Source organism: Apaloderma vittatum, unplaced genomic scaffold (genome assembly GCF_000703405.1).
Source record: "Apaloderma vittatum isolate BGI_N311 unplaced genomic scaffold, ASM70340v1 scaffold33525, whole genome shotgun sequence".
NCBI classification, from domain to species: domain Eukaryota; kingdom Metazoa; phylum Chordata; class Aves; order Trogoniformes; family Trogonidae; genus Apaloderma; species Apaloderma vittatum.
Window position 1 is genome coordinate 2,257 of NW_009719413.1, and position 27,836 is coordinate 30,092.

At 39.4% G+C, this 27,836-nt stretch overlaps 1 protein-coding gene across 1 annotated transcript in view; it reads right to left on the bottom strand.

Annotated features, from left to right (window-relative positions):
* Positions 1-3,577: 3,577 nt before the first annotated feature.
* The window catches only part of ZSWIM6 (zinc finger, SWIM-type containing 6), a gene marked incomplete at its 5' end in the record, with an annotated part of 39,096 nt that continues 14,837 nt past the window's right edge, over positions 3,578-27,836 (bottom strand). The window contains 9 exons of the mRNA XM_009870627.1: positions 3,578-6,192; positions 8,522-8,603; positions 12,487-12,650; positions 13,176-13,333; positions 16,965-17,100; positions 20,278-20,538; positions 22,696-22,842; positions 25,765-25,911; positions 26,176-26,349. Of these exons, the coding sequence (XP_009868929.1) occupies positions 5,330-6,192; positions 8,522-8,603; positions 12,487-12,650; positions 13,176-13,333; positions 16,965-17,100; positions 20,278-20,538; positions 22,696-22,842; positions 25,765-25,911; positions 26,176-26,349 (2,132 nt within the window). The remainder of the gene's footprint in view (positions 6,193-8,521; positions 8,604-12,486; positions 12,651-13,175; positions 13,334-16,964; positions 17,101-20,277; positions 20,539-22,695; positions 22,843-25,764; positions 25,912-26,175; positions 26,350-27,836) is intronic.

Genomic DNA, 27,836 nt, shown 5'->3' on the forward strand with positions numbered 1-27,836 from the left:
ATTTTGAGCGTAGTTTGTAACATGCTGTAATACTCCTAATTCTCTACTACACGTTGCACTGTCACAATGCAAGGGTTGGACTTAACACTTTTTGGTTTGTGCTCCTTATTTCCCCACTTATCATTGCAAAAAGTATACTCTCAAGAGGACAAGCACTTAAAAGGATGGAAAATGTTTGTCTATGAACATTTTATCTCTAGCCAGAATTACAGAGCAGAACACCTGAGCATGTCACACTGCCCAGTTCTGGAAAGGTATCAGTTATACTGCTATTTTTCCAAAATATATCCTGCACTAAAATAGATTAATTACCAGGACTTCTGTTTTGAAAGCTGAAGTGGAAGGCTGGATGATTTTCAGTAAAAATCAGTATTTTAATCAAATGGAAGGCATCTCAGTGAAATAAATTTACTTCTAGTGCAAACTCACCTGACAGAACTAAATTGGCACAACTCAGAAGGCAAAATTTCCCCTTCATGTAAGCAGCACCCTAGTTTTCATGCACTTATGTTACCTTCACCCACTTATATGAAAAACTTAATTGCTACTAGACACACCTGAAAGAAAATTGGAGCTCAACCCAATTTCACAGAAACTAAAGCATCATTGAAAAGTGACTTTCACAGAGACTTTTGAAAGCTTGCACTGGGGTAGCATCTTCTATCCTTAAAAATACTACAAAGATATTTTTTTCTTACTATCAAAAAGTCCTCCAGAATTGCAGAGGACTTCAAAAATCGTCAATGTGTCATCCAAAGCACTGACTGCACTTATCAGCAGATGCACTGTCTTGAACGACCTCCAACTGTTTTATTAGACAACCATGGCGAAATAGTCCTAGTCTTCTCACTGTAGCTCTAGCCTCAGACTCTTACCTGTAATTTCCCTCATACAATCTAATGAACTCCTTGCCATGTACATGCAACTCAGGCTGATCTCCACTAGCATTAAAAATCAAAGATTTTGAGAATGAGACATGAAGTACTCCGAGGAAACTGTCCTTGGATTTCAGTTGCACCTTAAAGTCTGAGTCTCACATATGTGCCTTTACTTTTTCATGCTGAAAAGTTGTGTCATTTTCTCTAATAAGAAGTGGAAATGAAGTAAGTGTTGAAACACTAAGAAGCTGAACTAAAGGCAATTTAATTTGGGTAAGGAAAATCTCTCTGGCTTCTGTTCTGGCAGAATCAATAAGAGAAATCTGAAAACAAACTTACAGGTAAAGGTCAGTTTCTTGGGCTGCAAGACAGGCTCAGAACACGATACGACATTCCTTTGGATTTCACCCAGCTTACCAAAAGAATAAAGATTCAATGGTAGCCTATGGTATCGAAGAATTATGCTTAGGTCCCTTCACCACTGAATAACAGTCTTGTATTTAAAAGAAGTTGTCATTTAAATAAGCACTGAAAAGCAGAGGCACCTGAGCAGTGGTGTTCAATCCTCTCATCCAGGTCACCAGCAAAGATGCTGAACAGGACCGGGCCCAGTACTGATCCCTGGGGGACACCACTGGTCACCAGACACCAACTGGATGCAGCACCATTCACCACCACTCTCTGGGCCCGGTCATCCAGCCAGTTTTTTACCCAGTAAAGGGTGCATCTGTCCAAGCCGTGGGCTGCCAGCTTTTCCAGGAGGAGGCTGTAGGAGACCGTGTCAAAGGCTTTGCTGAAATCAAGGTAGACCACATCCACAGCCTTCCCCTCATCCACTAGATGGGTCATCCAGCCATAGAAGGAGATGAGACTGGTCAGGCAGGACCTTCCTTTCCTAAACCCATGTTGGCTGGGCCTGATCCCCTGGTTGTCTTCTCCATGCCGTTTGATGGCACTCAGGATGATCAGCTCCATAACCTTGCCAGGCACCGAGGTCAGGCTGACAGGCCTATAGTTCCCCGGGTACTCCTTCTGGCGCTTCTTATGGATGGGCATCACATTGGCCAAACTCCAGGCACCTGGGACCTCCCCAGTGAGCCAGGATCAGTGATGACAGAAAGCAGCTTAGCCAGTTCTTCTGCCACCTCCCTCAGCACCCTAGGATGAATCCCATTCAGACCCATGGACTTGTTGGGCTCTAACTGGCACAGCAGGTCACTAACTACTTCCTCCTGGATTACAGGAGGGATATTCTGCAATATGTAATCTTAGAAATTATATAAATATTTGATTGGTTTTCACTAAAAGAGCCTTCAGGTTTTTTTTCCATGGAAACCTATTCCTGAGTTCTTCCTACCTCCACAAAACAAGTGCAGTAGCTATCTAGATATGTCTGTCAGAGAGACTGGACAAACCTCTGTTGGCCCCTGAAGGCTTTTAATATGGCATGAACTCCACTATGCAGCACCAATGCAGACACAGAAGAGATTTTACTCAGTCATGAAAACAAGCCAAATAAGCTTCCATCAGTTCTGAAAGAATAATAAGCCATTGTACTCATCATACGCAGGTGGTAACCATCAGGACTGCATTTAATTCTAAAACCTGATCTTCAAATAGGCTTCAGTTTTGCAATCTACATAAACCACAATATCCTAATACTGAACTAGAAGCAAAAGAAGCCCACCCAGACCCTGTTACAGAATGGACTATCCCCCTTGTTCCTTACAACCTGTAGCAGAAAATTCATCTAGGCAAAGTAACAAAGCAAAAATGTAATGAGAATTCAATATTTGGAAGGGGCAGAAGTTGCAGAATCTACAGGTCAGTACTATTAGGTCAGGACAACTCAGCAGTTAGCCAGGCTTGGCAAAGATTCGTATTTTACAATAAAAGTTGTACAAAGATTCAGACCTTTTCTTCCATCGTCCAGCGACACAAACCCCACTGTCAGAATAAATGGTTATGCTGGCATCTCTGGTAGTTGCTGCATGCTAATTCTCTTTTCAGCTGAGGATACCAAAAAAATAAAAACCAAAAAAAAAAAGAAAAAAGTGAAGGTGTTCAGACGACGTAGTCAAATATGACATCATGTAACATCACTACGATGATAAAGATGTTAGTAAAGCAGAAAGCTCCTCTTCAGTTTTCAGCCATGCCATATCCCATTTTTCACTGAGGGTTGGAAACTCAGACAACTCCTAATAGGGAGCAAGGGCTCAAAAAAGCAGAAATGTTGGCTGTCAGCTGGTGAGCAAGAACTCCATGCTGGGTGCAGCAAGCTGTGTGACACATTATACCCGTAACACTATAGAAAAGTCAATCCAAGAACAGCGAAAACCACCCTTGTATATATTCCCAGCACAACTCAACTCTCATGGTCACCCAAATAATCCATGGAGTGGGAACACACCTCCCTCACACACTTTATCATCCCTCCAGGGCAATAAGTCAAGGCTTACAGCTGTACAGACACATCTTCAATCACAGGCAGCATTTGGTCCCCTCTCTGATGCGCAAAGTCATCTTCCACCACCAACTGTGAACACTGCCATTCCTCAGCAGATTTTTGAGAAACAAAACATTTCTTTCCTGGGTGCACTAATTTGTATTGCTTACCACCATAATGCACCAAAGTCGCAAGCAGGGCATTTAAGATCTATGAAGTACCCACAAACAATTCAAGTCCAGTAACAGACTCAAAAAACTAATTTTAATCAAACAAAAAAATTGTTGATCATTAACAAGTTTATAAAACAGCGATTTAGTTACATAAATAAATTGATATCAGTGTATCAAATCTTAATTACTTTCAACTTCATGAGCATGTTTACATGGGTGATGAAGTACAACCTTTTTACCTATTATAATAAATAAAATGGAGAGCATGAAATAGTTTTTCTAAACAAAAATACCTACAAACATACCTCTAGCATGTTCTCTAATGAACGGAACAAGAGACACTGGACAACTTTTGCACCAAAACATAAAAACTGCTTTAAAAAGCACAAGGATACAGAACCATCAGCTAAAGTAAAGACACTATACTGTAACCAAAGTTGGTATTTAATAATATAATGAACAGTTTGGTAGTTAGATCTCCAGTTTGGTTATTTTAAAGCATTAAGACAAGGCAAGAGAGAAGGCTGCTTTTGTTTGAGTAATTCTAGAGAAAATAAAATATATTAAAAAAACAAACTGAAAAGTAGAACAGTCATACCTACACAACTTTCTGTCCTGCACAAAGTCAAAATACCTATGCAGAATATATATATATAATATATATATGTTATTTGTGCACAAAGGTTAGCTTATTATTAGCTCACTGCAAAGGCGTAATGTATCATGTCAATCATTTTGGAAAACATTTTGCATTTTGTGTCAAAAAGAATACTTCTTAAGTCTTCTAGGCTAGGAGGCACAAACCCCAATTCTGGCATACTGTATTCTTAATGCTAAGGCTTGCTGCTCTGGCTGTGTATTTTTTCGTTGTCCTTCTTTACTATAGTGCCTGTTACAAGCATGTGTGTATGTGTGCATACATATATATGTATACACAGGTTGTATAAATATATATATATATAAAATTTCCCCATTAGGTATCAGTCCAACCATGCAATCCAAAAGGTGGCTCTGCATAGACGCCCAGCATTTAGTTCACCACCTGAGCCAACCCTGAAGCAAGGTGTACTTTAGTCCATCTGATAGGTTTTCTTTTTTGTTTAAAACCAAGCTACTGCAGCTTCAAGTATTTTGCATTACATAGATTTTTTTTTTATAAATTAGTTAATGTTATACTTTCCAATATTCAGACATATACTATAATATATATACAGTACAATAAATGCTCTCATTCTTTATTAATTTTTTTTGATAAATCCCTGAGAATGTATGTTGACAGTCGCTAAGTTTCCACATGCACAAGCATTGTGTGCCATGCTTCTGGATGAACAGCACTGCAAAGCCACATGGTCAGCCTTTTAACTATTAGTATTTCATTTGTTGGTTTGTTTAAATATGCTGAAATGTAAGGATGAGTTACAAAGGAGTAAAGCTGAATCCATTCGAGGTACTTATCACAGGATGGAGGTGTTTTGTTTGGTTTTTAAAGCCATTGCAATATATGTTTGTTTTTGAGGCTGTGAACATATACAGAAAGAACAGGAGAGCGATGTGGGCTTTTGCCACTTGACAACATATACTCAGTGTAAACCAAACCTTTTTCAACCCCTCTCATACAAAAGAGAAAAAATGAAAAAAAAAACCAAACAAAAAAACCCCAAACACACAAACTTTCACAACATGACAGTTTAGTTCGCGAACTCAATATAATAATACACATATAATACCGGTGTGGCTCTGTTTCTTTAATTTAAAAAGGGTACAAAGGCAGGCTCAAGTAAAAACAAAACATCCCCTCCTGCCCTTAATACCCCATTCACACATTTTCGTCAACCAAATCGCTCACGAACCAGCATCATCAGTTTCTTTTTGCCTTTGTAGATTTGTTTTAGGTTATCAATAAACTGTGTAAACTGGATGTGACCATCATGAGCCAATAAGAAGGTCTCTCGGGCCTTGCTGAGGAACTCTATAAACTCACTATAGTGTCGCGGGCTGATGTGAGTGAGACGTGAATGAGTTGTATTAATATAGGCTTCAATCGTGGCATCTAAGAGTTGCCTTAAAGGGGCTTTGTCCAGCGACATGGGCTTACCAGAGTTCCTCCTTCCATGAAGTCCCGCCATGCCAGGAGTGGTCAAAGTGAACCTACGCAAAATGTCTGACAGTACTGTTGCACATTTGACACTTTTGATCAACACAGGTATCATAGCTGTTAGCTCATTTTTCCCAAGGGTATGGCTGAGCGAACATGCCCACAGAACTTCATTAATGGCAGGGTGTGTGTCCTGATTGTAACCCAGGCCGAGATGTATTATGGCCAAAGTGGCCAGCTTGTAGGCCCGCATGGGGTAACCCTGGTGCTCCATGTATCGTGCTACAATAAAAAGCTGTGAGTAGCTCATGCCGGTTGTAGCAGCATCTAGAACGATTTGGTAAGCGGTCTCAAAAGCTACGTGATCCTTTTCGCATAAGGTCAGTGCAGAGAGGGCACAGTTTTGAGGATCCTTCATGGCACACTGCAGAGCAAGTGTCCTTGCACTGCCAGCCAACTTCTCCCGCTGATGGCAGTCCAGATTAAGATTGATGATGTTGTTGTTGGACATCACTGTCATAGCAACAATACTAGTGGCTTCTGTCGGAGTGAAAAGTGTAAACCAGTTTTGCATGATACTATCCAGTGCATAAACACCTGGGGAGAGAAAGGGAGGATTAACCACAACTCACAAAACCTAACAGATACAGAGGTCCAGCAAGAGACGATGTTTGCAACAGAGTCTACAAGGTTGCCAGTCCATCCAAGGGGATGCACTTTAGAAAGAAGTGCTAAACTAGACAGCACGGCTGGAAAAGGACAAAGGCTACTGTGTAAACTCTGTAGCGCTTCTCAAAACGTAGAGAAAAAAAACCAAAACCCTGCAAGGGAAGTTTTAATCTCATGGTGGGACAACCATGCTGTTTTACCTATTATTGAAGACATTTTGGGAAACAAGTTCTGGCTCATTTGGTCTCATCACATTACTCAAAAGCAGTCCTCAAAGTCAACACTTGTAAAAGGCAATTTTAACTTTTCTCACTGTGCATCTCAAGGTACAGTACATGCACAAAAGAATGCAAATGTATGCTAAATGTCTTTAACCGAACACTGTGGGATACATTAACGGAACACGCTAAGCAGGTCGTAAAAATATAAATCAATCCTAACCCCCCACCACTTGCCAACAGGCTTTTCAGACACATCTTGAATCAAATTCATATGCACCTGAACATCAGTTCCTTAGCAGGGAAATAATCTGAACAACATGAACTACTAGATATTATCTGAATTAGGCATTTTCTTCAGTACCACTTTATTCCTGGCATTTTTGTTTGTGTGTGTTTGGCAGGGGGAGGAGTGGGGAAATAGTTGACTAATGCGTTCCATAAATTGAACCTTACAGCCAACTAGAGTGCCTTATTACTGCTAAAGGCAATTCACACACATCTGTGAGCCCATGTAAACCACATCCAGAGGTCCTTATTTTCTCTGTAGGACTCTGCTTCCTGTGCATCCCTTCTCTCATGTGCAACAATTCACCTTAGCCAGAGAATACCAGATCTCCATTTAAATAAACAGATTCCTTGCTTTACCAAGTTGCTTAAGGCTCAAGAGTACCTTGTATGACGTTATAGGTTCTTTATGGGATACTTCTATTAGAATATGTAAACTAATTCAAAGTAGTATTAAAATCAGCATTTCATTTGTCAATATGCAGCCTTACAAAATAATATCCAGGCACTAATATCTGTAAGATAGCCTCAGCAATAATTATCTTAGCAAAGATAAATAGCAAAGCAATAAAACAGTTGCATGAAAACTTGCAGACGCAAACCACTTCTGGATGAGGGCATACAAAAGCAATCTGTATTTTCCCCTGCTATTGACAACATAAATTTCCCAGTTAAACATAAAGTGAAATATAAACTAATCTGGAGAATAAGCAGCAGCAATCCTCTGAAGTCCTGAAACTCAAGAAGCATCTGTGCAACACAACCTGACTTAGATGTACAAAAAAGGAATAAATACAGCAGGGAAATATGCTTTTCAGAAATACCTTTGGTGACAATTAAAATTGCTCCTTATTATAAATACTTATATTGTCCCCACTACCACAGCTGCTGGTAGGGGTTTTTTTGTTTGTTTTGTTTTTCTTCCACAGCTACACAGTTTTTAATGCATACATCTTCACTTTCACATTCTATATACTCATTCCGCAGATGGTAAATTGAAATACAGAAGCTAAGGGACGCTTCATCAAGACACACACGGAATCCATGAGAAAGCCCAGAAATCAACAGAACATCCTGCTGAGTGCACTTTTCTCCCTCTGTGGTCCTTTAAGTCTAATTCTGCTACCACCTTATTTTCACCCTGCATAGTTAATGATGGGAGCATCGGTATTTGGTTTGCTTTACAATGCGGGCAAGAGGCCTGCACAATGCTATGTACACATAGTAAAGACGCACTGCACTCTGAGATTGGATTTACCAAGGGGCTTAAAAAAACTCAATCCTAACAATGAGAATCCCTTCACCAGATCCAGGCTGCCACACAGTAGAAGGTATCTTCACTATTTCATTCACTTGTTTTCTGGTTCCCTCTCCTACAGCTGATCAGAGAGCTCTCTTGCCTAGCCCTCAGAACCTGACCTGGCCTTTCAGAGCAAGCACAGTGCATCAGCCCGTAGCTATAGGCCTTTTCTCTACTGCAGGCTCAAACCATCGTGGAGGGAACAAGGGGTACTTCCCATAGGTTATGCACACCCCCGCTTTGCAGCAGAAAGAAGTTAGACTGCATTTACTCAACTATTGCCTCACTTGGTCTGTTCCTTAAAAAATGCTACTTATCATTGCCATAATGGCTTCTCATCATTGGAATTTTATGGATGAACAGAAAGCAGGAGACATTTGCCCCCTGAGTGTTGAAAAGTAAGATTAAACCCTCTAAGATTAGCTCATAAAATAGGGATCCCATAACATACCTACTTCTGTTGCACATGATACCAACCACCTCACCATTTCCCGCCGTCTCCAATTCAATGTTGACAGCGTCATCCGCATCACCTATTTAAAACAACACAAACAAAATACAAATTAATCCTGTTTTTCAAAGCATGGGCAAATACGTTTAGTAAAACAAACACTGCATGGAAATTTCATTTGTTTCAGCTACGTGGAAAGACTCCACAGATATCTGGATTAAGAAAGCAAGTAGTACAGCACCAGTGATCATACTGTGGCATTAATTACTTGTAGCAATTACATAAAGAGCACAAAAGGTCAATCACAGAGCACTCACAAAATAGCTTGGAGTCAGCAGCATTTTCAAGAGGCTGCTCAACCCGTATCTCCTTCCAATCCTAAGGTGACTTCAAAGTGGCACGTAGCCCTCTATCGTATTTGTTACTCCTGCCATCTCCTTCAGCCTTATGCTGAAGACAGGATAATTAAGAAGACTAAAAGATTGCTGAAGAGCACAAATGCACAGATGATTTAAGAAGTCTGGTCATAAGCAATGCTGAGTCATTCCAAGCTGGCCTCCGAACATTTCCACTTCGAGATGCTGGTGAGTGGTTGTACATCATCCAAAGTTACAGAATAAAGCCAGTTTTGTGGCACCATTTTAACTAAACAGTAATCTAAGTGCTAAGAGATTAGAGAACAGTATTTTGAAAGAAAGTAAACTGATTTGTATAGAGCAACCTAAAACATTTTTAAAATATGGAAATATGGCTAAGGTAGATCACAGAACTAGCCTTTACTTGAAGTCCTTCTGGAAGAAAAACACAATCCCCAAGTCGAAATGCCTTGGAGTACAAATACTTGTCATCCCTTTCCGTGCATTGAAGGGCAGGAGTTTAGGTGACCTCCTGTACTGATGCACACACAAATTGAAGACTAACATTCTTCCAACATTCTTGATGAGTAGAGTGAACCCAACAGAAAATACAGGGCTATGGACTGAATTCTGCTACTGGTGTGGGAGAAGAGGAGGTAAAACCCCTCAAAAAATGGTGTGAATGATGACCAACCTGGAAGTCTTCTCTGACAACTTCCCTGTCTGTGGCCCCTCATCTTGTCATTTGAATTAGATTAATGCTATGTAACTAAAATAGTGCACTGATGATAATCAGTTGTAAGATACAGGTTCATCACAGGCAAAGACCTCTGCAAGCACATGGTTCATAAAACAAGACTTTGCTATAAATTCCCATTTAGTCTTTGCCAAAATCAGGCACAAACCTGGAAATTACTCCATTTTAGTGCTGCACCTGCATGGTACTTTAACTGCGCCTGTGTGGTGGTCTGCAGAAGGATCACCAGTCACAAGAGGCTAGGGCACATGTAGTGGGCATAACAGTTCCAGTGTAGACAGCCCTAACTTGAGAGCAAAAAATAATATCATATCTAGTTTCTTAACACGGAAATGTTTCTTGACAAATTATTCTGCAATTAGGTTCCTTTCATTTGATTAAAGTGACAATCTGAGAACTTCAAGAGAGGCCCTTTATTGACAATAAAATCCTCAAGGATTTAAAATAAAGCATGTACTGATGTACTGATCAAGGAGGAGCTGAAGCTGTACTGTATCACATGCAACCTAGGAACTATTTCACTTCTGCTTAATCTATTATTGAGCTACCTCTTCCTAAGAAGGAGTTCCACACCTGTCTAAGATCTATCCAAGATCTGTCCTGTGAATTGAAGACAGCTTCTAAACAAGTTAGGAAGTCTGAAAATGACAAGAGGCTTCTGGGAATTACACAGCTTATCTGGAAGTCAAGCTCTTTTCCACACAGAATAACCTTGACTTTGTCGTGATGTATCTTTATAAAAATCCTTATTGAGGAACAGATGATCTCACTACCCATAAGAGATACAAGAGACAGTCAACCAAACGTTAACTACTGCACCAATGCAAAATCTCTCCATCATGTACATTGCAAGGAGGTTTACTTAATCATTCATTCACAGGTTTTGGGGGAAAGGACACCATTTGTCAAACCTGCACTAACCTGTTCAGCATTTCTGTCAGCAGTATCTGTTTGCATGTGTGCAGTAATACTTACTTGCACTGATGTAACATACAAAGGAATAGAAGCCCCTCCTGTACCTACAGATCATGCAGCATCTGTGCCAGTAAGGTTCTTAAAGACAGAATACACCCAAGATCCTCCATGCCCATTTGGCCACGCTGGTGACCTCTTTCCACAGTCAGTCTAAAAGCCTTCCCACTGCTGAGTCACATAATACATGCTGCCATTGGGAAAAAGGAGAAAGAACCCAGGAGTCTATACATGACTCCCAAACCTAGAACAATATAAGAGGCTTTTCTCTCCGGAGGATCCCAGTGACAGAGTTGTGAAATTGCTGGTGTGATATCCTCAGACCAACAGGGCCAACTCGACACTGCTGTAGCTGAGGCAGAACAGGATACCTGTGAGGACACTGCTGTTGAGTTTACCACGAGGGAAGATAGGGTTTTCTAGGGCACATAAATGTCATAAGGAGTTAGAAAATAGATAGTGAATGCAGACAATCTAATTGCCATTAAGTCAGGGCAGTAGGGGAGGGGGAAGCATCTGTAGGCCACTAGAGACAGTGCTGACACTAAGGTTCTTGCAGGAAAAGCATTTCTGTAGAAATCTACACAGCTGTGAGTTAATACCAGAAAACTGCTACACATCTTTCTTCTGGAATACAAACTGCCTTAAAGATTGTTAAAACACCTCCATAAGCTTAGGACAGAAAAGAGGACAAGTTACACAACAGTTTGTTCCAAACTCTGGGCTGAGGAGAGAGTAAAAGTTCATGGTATTTTTTTCATTAGATCTTCCTGAAGACATTCTAAGGACATCATCAACCACAAAGGTGTATCCATTTAAAGTGATATCCAAAGTGTGCTGCTATCACTGAATGATACTTGGTGAATACTTAAGGAAACATGGAGATCAATCATACATATCTTCCTCTCATGTAAGCAAACTTTTGAAGCAGAAACATACCAAGATGTGAGAAAAAAAAGGAGATTTCCACAGCAACGTCATCAATATGAAAGGCTAACAAAACATCCAAAATCTCAGCTTTCTGATTGAAGACTTTAGATTCTAAACATCTAGAATAGTACCTTTCTTTGGCATGAGAAGCAACTGGAATAATATCCTTTCCCCACAAGTCTTTGGAACTGTGTTTACTGAGGCAAAGTAATAAATGGTTTTCTGATCTTTGCATGGCTTTTTTGAAGAACTCCCTGAAGAGGGATTAAGGGATTTATTTTTGTTGAAACTAACCGCGTAAACTCCAAGATTCATCAGTGTCAGGCAGTATTACTCCAGATACCTGAAACTAAGCAGGCTCTTTTCAGTTTGCAAACTTCTCAAGAGCCCGAAAACTGATCTCAGGTTCTTGTGCATCTCAAGCTGACCATGTGACCATCTGACCATCCCACAGCTTATGGAAAACAAGATTTTGATGAAGAAGCGAGAGGGCTACTGTTAGCACAGTCTGCCTTAGAAACAAGTCATTATGGTTGACTTTGGCTTTCTCTAATAATTAAACAAGCACCTCATCATTTAGGGGCAAGGAAGGGAAGGAATAGTAAGCCAAGGTCATGCAGAAAATACAGTAATACAGTGCATTTCTGGCAAGTAGAGTAATTTTGCTTTATAGCCAGTCCTAAACATACTCCTGAACCCACTACACTGGTTCCCTCTCACCCCTCAACAGAACAGTGCCCTGCAGCCAGCTGTTACCAGCTCTCTTCCACCCAAATGGTACAAAGGGGCCACACAGACCCTTGGTCATGTTTACTGGTCCATTAAGCTTTGTATAAGAAAACAGAATACAAAAACTCCAGGCATAGGTCTTCAGTGCTTAAAAGCTATATCTGCCAACACTGGGCCAAATTACTTTCTTCTATTGTAATACTAATGAACAAGGGAAATACCTGAAGGCCCAGCTCCAGAGAAACTTTCAGAAGAGTCATGTCTGGCAAGTTGTCCACGAGTGTTGCTATTTTACATGCATCCTGGGCAAGTTTGAAGATGTGTGATGAGGAGTGGATATTTTTCTGGATGGATTCTAACACCATTTCCAGCCTCTGAACATCACCTGCAAAGTGTAAACAGAATCACCGAAATGGAATAAGCTGCCAAAACATCCAGAGATGCATTATAATTGAGCCTGCTGTTGCTATGCAATAGTAAAATGTATAAGTTATATACACTTAGAAACCTTCTATAATTAAATGACATACGAATGAAAGATACAAGACAGCACAAAATCCTCTAGTACCTGATGGTGTTAGTGCAGTACACAGCCAACAGTCATCCTGATTTGTGAATTTTAGAAGTGATTTGTCCATTCCCGAGTCTCACAGTCTACGTTATGTGTCAGAAGAACAAAAAGCTGTCTCATCAGCCTCAAATCAAGCTTATCTGCCTACCACCCAGCTATCTAGCTAAACTACTTTGCTTGAAAATAAGATCAAGTTCAAACCAGTTCAGTTTGCTGTACCCATTTCAAGCTTCTGTCAGACTGCAATTTGGATTTCTAAACACAAATTTTATAATCTGTTTACTCCATGCAATATTAAAAGCATACATTTAGCTGAGTACATAACTGACAGCAATGTACCTTTGGCTGCTGTTAGCATGGTGGATGCCAGCTCACACTGCTGGGATTCCAAGTGATTTAAGATGAACCAGCGGGGATATCGGCTTGGACTAACTGATGGAATGCGATATGGGGTGGATGTGTCTGCTGAAGGAGCTGTAGAATCCAATACCAGCAACCTGAAACAAGGAAGAAGTCCTCTTTCATTAAATTGCTATTACATTAGGTTACTCACAAGAACTGCAAGAACACTTGACCTTGTTTACGAAATGTACCTTTTTGATTACTAAAAAACCCTCACAAAACTATGACAACCCACCTCTCTTTTTGGGGAATCCTAATAAGTCCATTTGGCAAACTTTCCTACATCAGTGGGCATCTGCAGGAATTCACAGGACAATTAAGCCACCCACTAGCCAAAACAGCAGAGACTTTCTGCATCGTTCACAGAGTTCAACCTTTTCTCCCTGCCTTGTTTCAGTCTTTGATTCCCACCCCTCAGGAAGGAAAATGGAGTAATTCTCCACTGTACCTGTAAATATTTTTCAGTATTTAGTACATATTTCCTTCACTTCGAAGTGCTCAAAGTAAGGACGAGCAATATTCAACGGACACTTAGATTTTGAGGTTGCAATAAACTCATATATGAATGTCCACAAAGAATATTTTACTGTTCCACTATGACTACTTTTTGAAGTCTTTAAACTTTATCTTACTAATACTTTATGTTGTACCAAAATCTGATGTTAGGGTCCCAAACGGCAGTGACAGAGCTAATTCCCTTTAATGTTTCAGACTTCATTTTCTAATGCTGAAGCAAAAATTTCTTCATTTGTCAATGTGCAATAATCTTACCAATGAGAATTCATACTTAGAAAATCCAATTCAATATATTTGTTGTTCACTACTACATTAAACATGTCTACTATAACACTCAGCTGATGGCCCTTACACACAGAAGATGCAACCAGTACACTAGATACTACTATATAAATGTCAAAGCAAAAAGTAGGGGTGAAAAAAATAGGCTTTTATATACAACACAATTGAGAATAATTTCAGAACATGAATGGTTAATGACATGTCAAATTATGGTAATAAGATAATGTCCAGAAGAAAAGCCTTTCTAGTACTTAGCTTCCTGATCATGGTTAACATCCGAGTTCTGTTTCTAACAGCTTTCATATGCAAGTGATCTTCTAGCAGGAAGTCATCTGGGAGGATTGTCCTGGTTTGAGAGCACCAGGATGGAAGTTCTCTGGGGCTGCTGGCACTGGTGGCAGTCACAGTGGGGAAGGGGGTCAACTGTGCCTATGGGTAGGAGAGGGTGGGTCAAGTGACCCAAATGGACTCATCACAGCGTTCCTTCCCATGGTGCTCAGTACATAAGGGCACCTGAGAAGAGCCTGGGGCATCTTTTTGGTGCTGCTGTGCTGGGAGGATTGCCACCGGCTGTTCATCATCTCTCCCTGTGCTGCTGATGTCTTTATCTCTTGTTTTCACACTGCAGAGGAGCACCATTTGTCAGGAGAGGTTGGGGTGGTGTGGCCACTCTGAGGCTGCTCTTTTTGGGATTTTTTAGACAATCCTTGGGACTCTAGGCTCAGGCACTCCTATCTGCTGCTGAGTTCAGTCTGAGACTTTTCTCCTCAGAACCTGTTGTCATCCAGAAGGCATGGGTATTAACATATTCTCTTGTATCTTTGAACATATTTGCATACTTGCATAGTATCTGTATATAGTTTAACATCTTCATTGTCATAGTTAATTTTTCTTTTTCACTAAGCTGGTCCAAGTTTTTTTCAACTTCCCTGTCTCTCTCCCTGGTTGCCGTTATACTCCCCTGGAAGGGTGGTGGTGGGATCACAGAGAGCATCTGTCAGAGTTTAGTGGCCAGCCCAGACTTAAACTTCAACAGAGGGCAAAGGCAATTGTATTTCTTTTTTCAATAAAATTTCAACTACTGAATATTGAAGATCCGATGCACTGTGATTTTGTCGTAGAATACTTGTTATGGAAAAAACTCATTTAAGCATAAGTTACAATTTCTTGCACTTAAATACTTAAGTTCTTTAAGTAAACTGAATGTGTGTCTTTTTTCACAGTAAGATAGTTTTAAGTTCCATCAGTTTTCTCTAAGTTCTGAAGCATATGAGAGTATCATTAAGAATTCCCTGAGAAAAGTAACTTCAAATATATGTGACAGTATCTAGCAGGCACATATAAATACAACACACCACATAAATATAAGAAGGTTATACTAACAGACACATATATGTGCATACTAATAAGGAGAAAAAAAAAAAAAAGGCTTCCCTTTTGATTCGTACCAAGAATCAAATCTCTTCCCTAGTACCACTACACCTCTCTATATAGCTTTATACACAACATATATAAACTCTTCAGCTCATTTTTCCAAGCAAGAGAGAGGGGAGAGAGATGCATTATCAGACTGTTTCAATAACCAGTAAAATTCCCAACTACCTAATGCAAAAAAGGATTATTAGGTTATGAGTAACAGTAAATAGAAAAAGAGCATGAAAGAAAGAGGCTGTTTTGCGGAAATCTTTTGTCACTTTGAATTCCATTGCCAGCTTCTATGTTCTTTTGCTGTGAAAAGAAATGCTGTTGTGAATTGGTGGCTTTCATGCAATTTTGGCACGATTAGGGAACATCAGAACAAGCACAAGCAGATTTCGCATTCTTCCACTTTTTTCCCCCTCTTTCAAACATCAATTATTTAGCTAGGTTTTAGCAAAGCTACCTTGTGATTAAACATTACCATTAAAGTCTGGCTCCCAAAGCCTGGGTGAAATTCAGGCTTAACAAGGGATCAGTCAGACTAAGCCAAACATTCAAGTTCAGATTCCAAGTGAGCAGTCAACTAGGTCACTGCAGATCCACATTCTCCAAGGCTCCACTCCATATGTTTCAGTGCTGCAAGCTGACAACTGTAGACATAAGCGACCACCAAGGACAGGACAACTCTGTCCTTGCAGACCTAAAGCGTATGCATGAAAGGTTTTATGGTCTCAGCTTCTATTGCTTACATACCAAGCGTTCCACACACTGAAATTGCACTCAAAAATGAAACAGCAATAAATTATTTTGAATACAAAGTAATTAAATACTCCAGAGCTGCTATCATGAACCATTGACCTGTGCAGATAGTTGAGCACTCCCTGAGAAATATCTTTGACCTGATTACTGAAGACAAATCGGATGGAAGTCAGACATTCTGTTGTCATATGACATACTCTATTTAAATCCCAACATTCCCCTAGAAGTGTGAAAGACTGCTTTATTACGAAGCACAAGAAGAGTACTGGCTCAGACCACACCATATGGTTTCAAATGTATCACTCTGAGTTAATTTATGAAAAAAGCCAGTGGAACAACTAGTCCTAGTGAACAGTCTACAAAGCAGATGATCCTGACTGCTGGTGAGACACCCCTTTCCTCATTTCCTCACCAATACCACCACGCACTTGACACCACATGGGTGAGAGAACATACGTGCTAAAGCCGTTGCCATTTAACACAGAACTATGTGCCCCAAGACGGGGATTCTAGAAGAACTTTTAACAAAGAATGCTGTCTTACATTTGCAGATAAACACTCAATGCACATTTATAATTATACTGTAGTTACTAGAGATGCCAACTGCTTTTACAGAAGACAGAAGCAAATTTCTCCTTAAAGGGAAGAATGTTTCTTTTAGAAAAGATGACTAGGTCTTGATTATCAAAGCTTTATCTCCTTTTCTCAATTTCTCCTTGTGCTCTTTCTAGACAACTTACGAATACGTACCGCATGGCTCTCAGTGCAGTTTTGTATGCCAATTCAGCATCATGAGGTAGGAGAGAGGTGAAGAGATACTTGGCAAATGTGTGCATTGGAACACTCTCTCGATGGACAACTTCACCTAAACCACTATATGGTCCAGCTATGGGGAAAAAGAAGAAGAATGTCAGTCTTTACACACTGTTAAAACCCAAACACTGGACCTTTAAAAACATTCATTATACCTTCAGTTAGAAATGGTATTCAGACATTGAGTTTTTGGTACAAAATGTAAACTTATATTGCTCTTTTCTGTGAAATATTACAGATCACATATATACAACATATTACAAGTATATTAAATACTACATATTCTTTGAGACAAGAAAGATTGCAAATTGCCTAGTACTAAGCATACTACCAGTGTAAATACAAATGACAGAATGGTTCCACTGCTCTGCAGGGCTCATTCAGCAAGATACGGTACACAAAAGTAGAAAGTGACAATCCTAATTTGTTCTCCACATAGTTACATCGTGCACGGGAATCCCTATGCATCTTGTTGGCATGTGACTGCTTTGTCACAAATCCACCAGAAAAGAACAATAAATTAGTGGTTACAGTGGAAAAATGTGTATCTTTAATTGAAGTTCTATGACCAATCACCACAGCAGCATCTGATTACTAATAATGTCTCACCTGACTTTAAGCGTTTAAATAACCCTTTGGTCTAGACTTGGTCTCCAGAGAAGACTAGGTCAGATCTTGTGCCAAAGCTGGTTTTGTTAGTCCATTATAGACACGTGGTCTTAAAAATAGTATTTGTTCCGGGAAAACTATGCTCACAGTTGGGGCAATGGATATTGTTCACAGTGCAGCCAGTATAGAATTTCAACTTCGTAACAGCAGCATCAGGATTGACAACAAAAACAAAGTTAAATACAACTATTTCCTGAACAGTCATGGTGCATATGAAATCCCATTTTTACAGTTTTCCTGCAACTTCAAAATTGTTACTCCTGTTCACAGGAAAACTGCGTTAAACAGTTTTTGACTTAAGTGACTAGACGTCAGGCATTAAATGCTGCAAGATATAGAATAAGAAGTTTACCTTAAGTATTGCTGGACTACTATTATACAGATAGCAGCCATCAGCCCTAGTAGTACTACTACTTCTAGTAGAGATTCCAACACAACACACTTGGCTGAATGGATGGATGGATGGCATGGAAGAACACTTGCCTGCAGAGACATGAGTCACCTAAACTGCTTCCAGAAGCCGTTCAAAACTAATATGGCTCACTCTACATTGCAGCAGATAAGGAGAACGGACAAGGAGAAACAGCTAAGTTCTTTCAGCAATGTTTTTCTGACTGGTGCCTTACTACAACATGCAAAGATAAAAATCACCAGGCGTGAAAGAATTCTGAGCTCCATAGGTGGGCATTTCTAAAGACCGGGGCTCATTACAAAGGAAATGTCAATGAAGACTTACTAGGTGACAGTGTGTCTCATAATCATTTAAAATGAAGTTGAAAGCCATTCAAAACTAGCTGGCATTCCCTCACTGAAAGAAGCCGTTTCATCTATGTTTGCCCATTGGTGGTCCAGTCAGAAACTCAGGACATGAGGAATAAATGACAAAGGATTTATATGAAAATATATTCTGGTATTAACTTAGCAGTCAAGCAAAAAATTAGAACAGTTCTTGAAAAGTAATCTTACACTCTGCTTTCCCATGCATTCAAGTGGTAGCTACGTACAGCACACATTAATCTGCATTAACAGCATAGAAATCAGCTTAATATTGGATTAAGCTTTCTTTATTGTATTTACAGGACTTTACCTATAAAAACACAACTGATATGATTAGCATCTTAAATCACTGCTTGATTTTTCCCCTATTTGAGCCGTCAATTTCTGCCTAAACTGGACTAGACTGAACCTACTGCAGCAGAGATTTCTCAGCGCACAGGAATCAGGACCATCATTGCGAGTGGCCCAGCACATCAATTTTTTAAGTAGTTATATTAGAGGATTTCCTGCTATGATCACTTGTTTAGTACTCTAATAAAACATTTAAAAGAATTCCATTGCAGTAAGCTAGAATTAGTAGAGAAAACTTCAGAGAAATCCTTTCTTTTTCTCATAAAGTGTCCTTACCAGTAAATGGAAGCAGGAAATCTATTTCGTAACCGTTAGGATCCCTGTATAGTGGTTAAGAGCTGGATCCAGCAAGCAGCTCTTCCTTGTTCAAAGGCCATTAAAAAAGCAGTACAGCCACACCATAATGGAAACTCTCGCCGTGGTGTGGCTTCACTGCAGCTTTAAATGGTACCATCAGTAGGTACCAAAGTCTTCAAGGATCTGGGCAAAAACAGTGCCTCAAAGCTGAGAACCCTAAACAACATACTGCACTTCTTTCATTGAAGAGGAAACTTTAAAAGACAATGCCTTACAGAAAGAAAGCAAAACCCAACGGCCATGTAACAGTCCTCATAACTTACCAAGAGCAGTACTACACTCCCGATCATCCCTTGAGAAAGCACTCAAAACTTGGACCACGCCTTTGGCTAACTGGTTCCTCTAAAGTTTGTTTTTTCCATTTAAAAAAACCCCAAAACAGAAAGATAACCTCAGAACCTACAAGATTACTCGCTGAAAGAGAAGTTTTATTTCTACACATTAAGTCTTTTTAAAGCCTAAGGAAAGAGTACGCATACTTTGTACAGACTTTTTTTGCCACACATCAGCTAATTCCCAAATACAAACTGTCTTGATCAAAATTTAGTCACAACACCAGGCCTTAAGTCTCAATATTTGACCACATATTTCAATTTTCATGTATGACAAAAACTTCTAAAGCAACTTGTTTTCATAACTGTTATAAATAAAATGCTACATTTCTGTCCAAGCAATTCTAGGTGAATTTTCTGAGCTCTTCACTTAGGGACAGAGGTAAAAACCTTCACACATTCACAAAGCCACCAGTCTATTTTTCAGGATACAAAGAACACTCAGAATTTTGCTACCTGAGAACTGTTGATTACTGATAACTGTGTTACTTAGTCGTGAGCCTGGGTTGTATAATCAGAAACATATCCAGAGAACAAAATGTAATCAAAATTTAAACAAAAGGCTTACAGGTCAACAGATGCCTTATCTCTACAATCATGTGATAGCTGAAAAATGTTTGATTTTCACAAGAGATTGAAACAAAATTTTGCTGGAATCCTATGTCAAAAAAAAATAATCTTAAGTATGTTAGGCAGTTTCCACAGGAATACTAGTTCTGTGTGAAGACAGTTTAAGGAAGCAGTTAGCATCTATATTGAGCTACCTTCTAATAGGAAGACTGCTTGTTTTCGAAAAATCTTCACCAGAGAATCATCCAATTCAACTTCCCGTAGCTTACAAATGAGCTGATCCTCATTTCGACAAATCTTCTCTTGTGCATACAAGCCATCTGGCATTATTCGTTGCTGTCCCAGCCCTATCAACGCTACTTCCACAGCCAGTGTTAAATAAGATTCCCCTTCTTCTAAGAATTTTTGTGCAGGCAGGTGTTGGTACTCCAGAGATGTGCATTGCCCCATGTTCTCTGTAAGAGGTGACAAAAAGAAAAACACATCAGCAAATAATTCTAAGCCATAATCTACCTAAAATGTCACATATGCAAATGTTTCCTATGTATTATTATTAACAGTTTAAATTATTAGTGCAATCTAAACATCCAAAGTGCAATCTAAACATCCAATGATCCAGTCTAAAATATCCCATCCAATTCCATGTGGCAGAAACACACAGAACAATTAGGTTTTAAGTAAGCCACTCAAGTAGAAATGAGTTTTCATCCCTAAATTGCATGATTTAGAAAAAAGCAGTTTGTCCAGTTTTGTGTTAGTGAGGACAAAATTGGAAGATCCATTACAAATTTTTTTCCCTGCCAACTTCTGTATCTCCTTAAAGTCCTGACATCAAAGAGGAAGTAAAAGGTGTTTAAACACGTGCACAGGTTTCGGCTGAAGCTATTAGGATTATGCAAATTCAGTAGGCTTGAGAACCCCACAACTTTAAAGCACACTGTTCTGCTATTGCTCTTTTCAGACTATTTTATTTTCTACAGTTGTACTATGGCAAAATTGTGTATTTTTAACACCAGAAGCCCTACTTTTAGTAAAGATTACATGTAAATTCCAAACAAACACAGACATTAATTGCTTTAAAGAATACTACTAATTCATTTGGCACTTCACAGACACTCATATGACAAAACGCTATTCCTAACTGCAGCAGTTTACAGTGTAATTTGGGAAGAGAAATTATAATGAACACAAGTTAGGAAATACCTGGAGCAAATAAGAAGGCTAAATACATTTCATAGATTGTGTAAGCTTGTGTAGGAGGAAACTTACTTTTCAGCACACAGTTTTTATTTCATGGGTTTGCTTTGTTTTCTTATAACTGCAAATAATCTGATTTCAGATTTCTTTTAATTAAAACTTCCTCCAGAATTGGTAGATATGGGATTAGAAATTTACTGAAAAAAACCTAACTGAATAAAAGGAGTTTTGAGGCAAAGCCTCAAGAAGATTGTGGATGTGCATGCAAGAGAAGGTAAAGGGATGCATTCAGTTTCTGTACACACAAGTGGTGGTAAGAAGCTACCACAGAGGTGGAAAGAGACTGAGAACACAGAATTAATCAGTGAAATTCCTGGGAAGCAAATATTTAAAAGGACATGCGCAGCCTGCCCCAAATTATGTATTGATACTGCAACACTACTTTGCAATTAATATAATTTATAGACCATGTACGTGAGCAATTTTTAGTGTTTTGTCATCAATTTAAGCTACTGTGTACACCTGTAGCTCAGAAATCCATTAACATCCTGGGCAGCATTAGGAGTGTTGTCAGCAGGTTGAGGGAGGTATCCTTTCCCTCTGCTCAGAACTTGTGAGCCCACACCTGGAGTGCTGTCCTGTGCTCCTCAGTACATGGACATACTGGAGCAGATCCAGTGCACGGCCATAAACATGATTAATGGACTGCACCACCTCTCATATAATGAGTGGGACAGGTGGGATTATTTAGCCTTGAAAAGAGAGGGCTCAGGAGGATCTTAGCAAAATGTATAAATATCTGATGGGAGAATGTAAAGAAGACCGAGCCAGATTCTTCTCAGTGCTATTCTGTGACAAGACAAGAGGCAATAGGCACAAGCTGAAATACAAGAAAAGGCCATCTGAGCATAAGAAAACCTTTTTTACTGTGAGTGTGGTTGAACACTGACAGAGAGGTTGTACAATGTTCATTCTTGGAGTTATTCAAAACCCAACTGGACATAGTCCTGGGCAACCTGCTCTATATGACCCTGTTCTGAGCAAAGTAGGCGAACTAGATCTCTAGAGGTGCCTTCCGTCCTCAGCAATTCTGTTATCCTGTGGTTTCTTGCAATATCTCAGAATGAGGATAGAGCAATGTATGTGGAGAGGCCTGCTGCTATAAAGTCTTACTTGGTTTTATTTCAAGTGTGAAATGCAGAGTTGTCTTCAAGAATGAGTAACTGGTAATTTTCTTAAGTGGTTTCATACTTTACTATTTTCTCTCAATTGTGTTACTGTAAGGAATGCAAATTTGAGTTCTTATACTACAAAAACACTGGCTTTGAGGCCAATTCCAAACGAAAAATGCCAAAAGAAAAATGCCTCTGGTAAACGAAGACCTATAGAAGATTACTCACTTTGCTTGTCCTTACCCATAAAGTCTGAAAATCCATGGAAGCTCTCATCATCCGCCCTGTAGGCTTCCATGAAGACACTGAAGAGGGTGCCAATGGGGTCCAAAGGGTGTCCCACCCAACCTCCAATATTTGTTATTGAGGTTACTTCTCTGTGGAGAAGTTCTGTGACAGAAAAGATAGAGGGAGGGAAACAGAATGCATGTTAGCCCCTCAAAACAATTTTAGAAGTAGAAATGATTAAAATGCTCTCAGTAGAGAGTTCAAAGTATTTCTGGTAGCTTCTGCTTAGAAGAAAACAATATCATCCAGGGTGAATTCATTGCCCTTTGTGAACATGTTAAAAGAAGAAAAGAAGAAAAAGATTGAAGGCCAAACATTTTGAGCACTAGCAAAGTACATTATGGGTCAAAAATTCCAACTGCAGTGCCTTTTGAAATCTCTTACTCAGTACCAGTAACTCTCATGAAAATATCTGCTGAAAAATTACAGCAAAGGCTTTTTTATTGGTAAAATATTCACAACTGTTTCCTCACTCAGAAAGACACTGTACTATTTTTACATTTTAAGTTCATCTGATGGCACTGAAATAAATGAAAATATTCTGAAATATGTTCCAATTTCATAAATAGAACATAAGCTTATCCTGCATCTAAATATTTAATGCAGTAATAAACTCAGGATGACAGCTCCCTTAAAAATCAAAAAAAGAATAAAATGTCTAAATAAGGTATACTAGAAAAAAATTTTCTTTAAAGTAGACCAAGTGCAGTTTTTGTCAATTCTAAAATTTCAGTCAACAAATACCTTCACAGATACTAAGCTTCATAGCCCCCATCTATCTTTTGGTTAGGACATGAAAAATTGTTCATCACAGTGAATTGAGGCAAGGTTGGTTGTGGTAACAGATGTTAAGAGATTTCCCCGATCCCTTTTTTCACTAAGAGTCTTCTGGCACCACCTGCTCTTCAATGTCAACTCCTAACTTTTTTTCTCCTGGACATACACACACAACTGAACTGTGATAGATCAGACATATTATGGGTGACCATTTACAAACTGTATACAAGTCATTACAGATACTCTGTTTGTCTGCCTGTTACATACTGACTTGTTACATACTGTCTTCACTCTCTCTTGTTCAAAGCGCCATCTTTCTGTATAACTGTATGTATTAATACAGAGCTTACAAATCCTACTTCTGACCTGTTTAAATGTATGGGGATACATACATATCATACTACAGATGACAAAGATACCAAAAACGTATTTATCGCAGTGACTTCTGACTCACTTATGTTTTCTTTATTCTAGTGTGCCTACTTATGAGCTTCACTCATGTCACGCCAAAGGCTTCAGTCGTCCAGTCACAGACATTTAACTTTAAATGATCCAAGTGGTTCCACAGATGTCATATCAATCACATGAATAAAAGCTAAGTAGAAGCATGTGGTGTTTGCTGAACCAAAACCTAAAGCTGGACAGTAGCTGCAGAATTCATCTGCTTACAGAGTAGACCAGCACATTTTGCAGTATTAAAAAAGTGTTTTTAAAAATATTCCCCACATAAGAAGAAAAAAATAAAACAATGCAGTGAGTGACAACATAGAAATGACAAACTTTGTCTCAGAGGAAGATGGATCACATTTCACACACTCCATTTTTTATTTATAATAGCATAATATTAGTTGACAGGTATAGAAACTGCTCACAGGAAAAGGTACTTCCCAGAAGTACTGAATATCTAGATAGTTGCATTAGCAACTAGGAATGAAAAGGAGCAGTACTATGACCAGCACACTTAGAGCAGACCCTTCACACGTGCCAGTGGTACCCACACGCTGTGCATGCACATACTGGCACGGATCCCTCCCTTCTTACCCTCCCAGTCTGAGAAGCTAAAAAAGCTGCAAAGCTTTTAGGGGAAAACTTGTTAAGAAAAGATACATTACTTAATAAAAAAAGTTAACAAACTTTCTTAAGTAATAATACAAAGCGCTTTTAAGTTTTATTCAAATCTAGGCTAAACAACAGTGTTCAAAAACACCTTCTTCCCTGGGTACCATGGAAAAATAGAACAAAAAATTCAAGAAGACCTATCAGCAAATGGAGGCACATAGGAACTGCCAGCTATTTTTTTCTTTGTCAGGTGTCTATCTTGCCTTCTAAATGCTCATTTCTTGGAAAACATCTGCACACACACTTGAAAGACATACACATATGACTTCAGAGAGGTATTTTTGCCTACAACACGTAAGGATACTCTAGCAATGAAGATCTAAAATAAAATTTGAATTCAGGGATTCTTGTACCAACTGAGAAGCTTTTCCATATAAATTCCTTAAGCACAAAGCCATTCCCTTCTTCCACTGCCTCTGCAAACCAACAACAAAGTTCAGTGCAGGATTCTTTTGAGTAGCACGGATCACATGGCATAGAAACTATACTTGAAGATGAACATTCCTTAAAAAAAACAGGAATAGTGCCCATCACAAGAACACCACAGAACATTTTATTAAAAATAGTGTTTCGAAACCAACAAAATAACCCAATCCACCTCTATTCAGAACCACTATAGTTTTATGCACTACAAGAGATTCCTTTGGAATAAAGTGCTGGATTTCACGAATTTCTGTAGTGCAGAATTTGCCTCATTATCCTCAATATCAAGTATATCTCAGAAATATATAGCTCAGCTAAATTGTATGTCAAAGATTAAAAAAAAAAACCACAAAAAACAACCAACCAAAACCACCTGAGATGCTAAATGCAAAGCTCTATTTAGAAGTCTGTAAATTTCACAGGGTGAATATTTTCACTGTGTAACCAAAAATCCTGATTGGGATAAAGGCCCCATCATACCATATATATTGCAGAAGGCAGAATGGAGCCCTTGCCTGCTCTCAACCCAGCTTACAGAAAACCTCTGATATCTAGAATGTGACATTACCACTACGTTCATCTGAACCGAAGAGTTAAAGTCACCTCTTCTGCTTTAGTTTCAAAACCGGTTCTCTCAATGCAAAGTTGCAGCCCAGTGCTATTGTCACCTTGCACTTCTTTTACCCTTCTCTTTCTCATATTTACCTTTCTCCTGAGCTCGGAACATTTCCAGCTGTTTCTCCTGCTGCCTTCTTAGTGTATTAACAATAGCTATTGCTAGTCTCAGTGCTTCTTGTGGGTATCCATGAGATCGTAAGGCATCCACCCTTGCACAGGCTGTAGGAACATGTTCTAAAATGGAGAAAATAGTTGAAGAATAGCAATGCTTCCATGTCTGCAATGGCCTGTTTTACTAGGTTACTCAAAAGCGCCTTTTTTTTTTTTTTTATAAACTATGCAACAGAGACTTAAAGGACTACTTCTGAGCCAGATTTCAAGGGAGCCTCTGTTCTTACTGCCAGGATTTTCATTCATCTACCCCCCCCCCAAAATAATGCCACAGAAAATGAACAAAGCAGCAAGTCATGGAAACGTCTTTCCGGTTTAGCCACTTACCATGCCAGAGGGGCCACCCATGAGTGTCAAAGAACAAGTTTTCAGTGTCGTCATGGTAACAGTAGTTGTACAGGTCACCGCTCATAATGTGCTGTAAGTGGTTGTCCTGCCAGTGCAGATTGCATGCCTCAATGGCTCGAGTGAACACCGTCCGATGTGGCTTGTTCGATGAATCTGTCATTTTCACAAGTTCAGAGAGCTGCATCAGCATTTACTCATTCATATGTGAATCAGTCATTCACAGTATTCTTGTCTTCTGCCTGTTCACCAGCTCCCAACCGACAGCAGCCTGCCTTGCCCAGCTCTGCACATAGCAGCCCGCGGATGACATTTCACGTCCTATTATTATCCAACAGCTCAGGCAAAGTGTGTGCCATTCACTTTGCATTCAGAGAGACAGAGAAAGAGAGAAAGAGATCTACAAACCAGTCCTGATGCTAAACAAGACTTTGCAGAAAGAACAGCTAGAGACACCCAGCAGCATGTGCAGAACTCTCCTAAAAACAAACTACAAAGTATATGGCACACAGCTACTCAGGCATCCCCGGCTTCCCTCCTCAGACCCAGAGCTGCCAGGATGAAGAATGGATTAACATTGCATGAAAGATTTTTAGTTGTTCACTATGAGAAGTGAGCACCTGTATATTATCAATTTTTTACCTAAACATATAAAAATAGTGTAAATAAAGTGAGGTAGTGAGCCCATGGACTGGAATAATCCTTACTGGACATCTTCCTACGGCAAAATTGATCTGTTGACATGGCACTATGTCCATGACATGCTCTGTCAGAGTCATCACTAGCCTACCCAGATTGGACTCAGCACCACAAAATACAGAAAGAAGAACATGTCTGTATGGAGTTATATGTGGAATGAACTTCTGTCCCTAGCTAGCTGTGAGACTTGAAAATGAACCAAGTCTATTTCCTTCAGAAGTAATCTTCCAAGAAAAAGAAACAAGGAAAAACCCATCTACAACCAAATCTGCCATCTCCCAAGTATTTAATTTTATCATAATTATATACCATACATATCAAAATACTGAGGGTTTTGAGGATTATGAGGATTTTTCTCCAGGTAAACATCCTTCATCTTCCTCAGTTCTTACCAAAATGGCCACCTTTGCTTGAAGAGGACTGGACAAGACTTCTGTCAGATTTCATAATACATTTTAAATTAGAAAGCATGATATTGAGTAAGAAGAGACACTTCCTCCAAGACAGTAGTGTTGGCTCTGCACCCACCCACACCTGCACAGACTGCACATACAGAGCACAACCCACAAATAGCCGCTTTAGTTTCTCATACACTCAAGTTTCATGCAGTTGCAACAGTTCTCTCTCTAAATAGGTAGCAGAGGCTTTGCAACTGCAAACAACATAAAGACCCCAACACCAGAAAAGAATACAAGATTGCAGTCAAGAGAAGAAACAGGCTTTTACATGATATAGTTCAAAGACATCGAATTTTCATGCAACATGTATTTAGAAAGCACCAAGTGAAAAGTTAGAAGACCTAACTAAACATAAATAGTTGCTTTGAAAACATTGCAGCCCCAGCACAAAACCCCCCGCCTATTTACCCTTTCTGCAAGGACAGTACTAGCGAAAATAACTTTGGCTGGTCAATCCTCACCAAGAAATTACTTGTCACAGGAAAG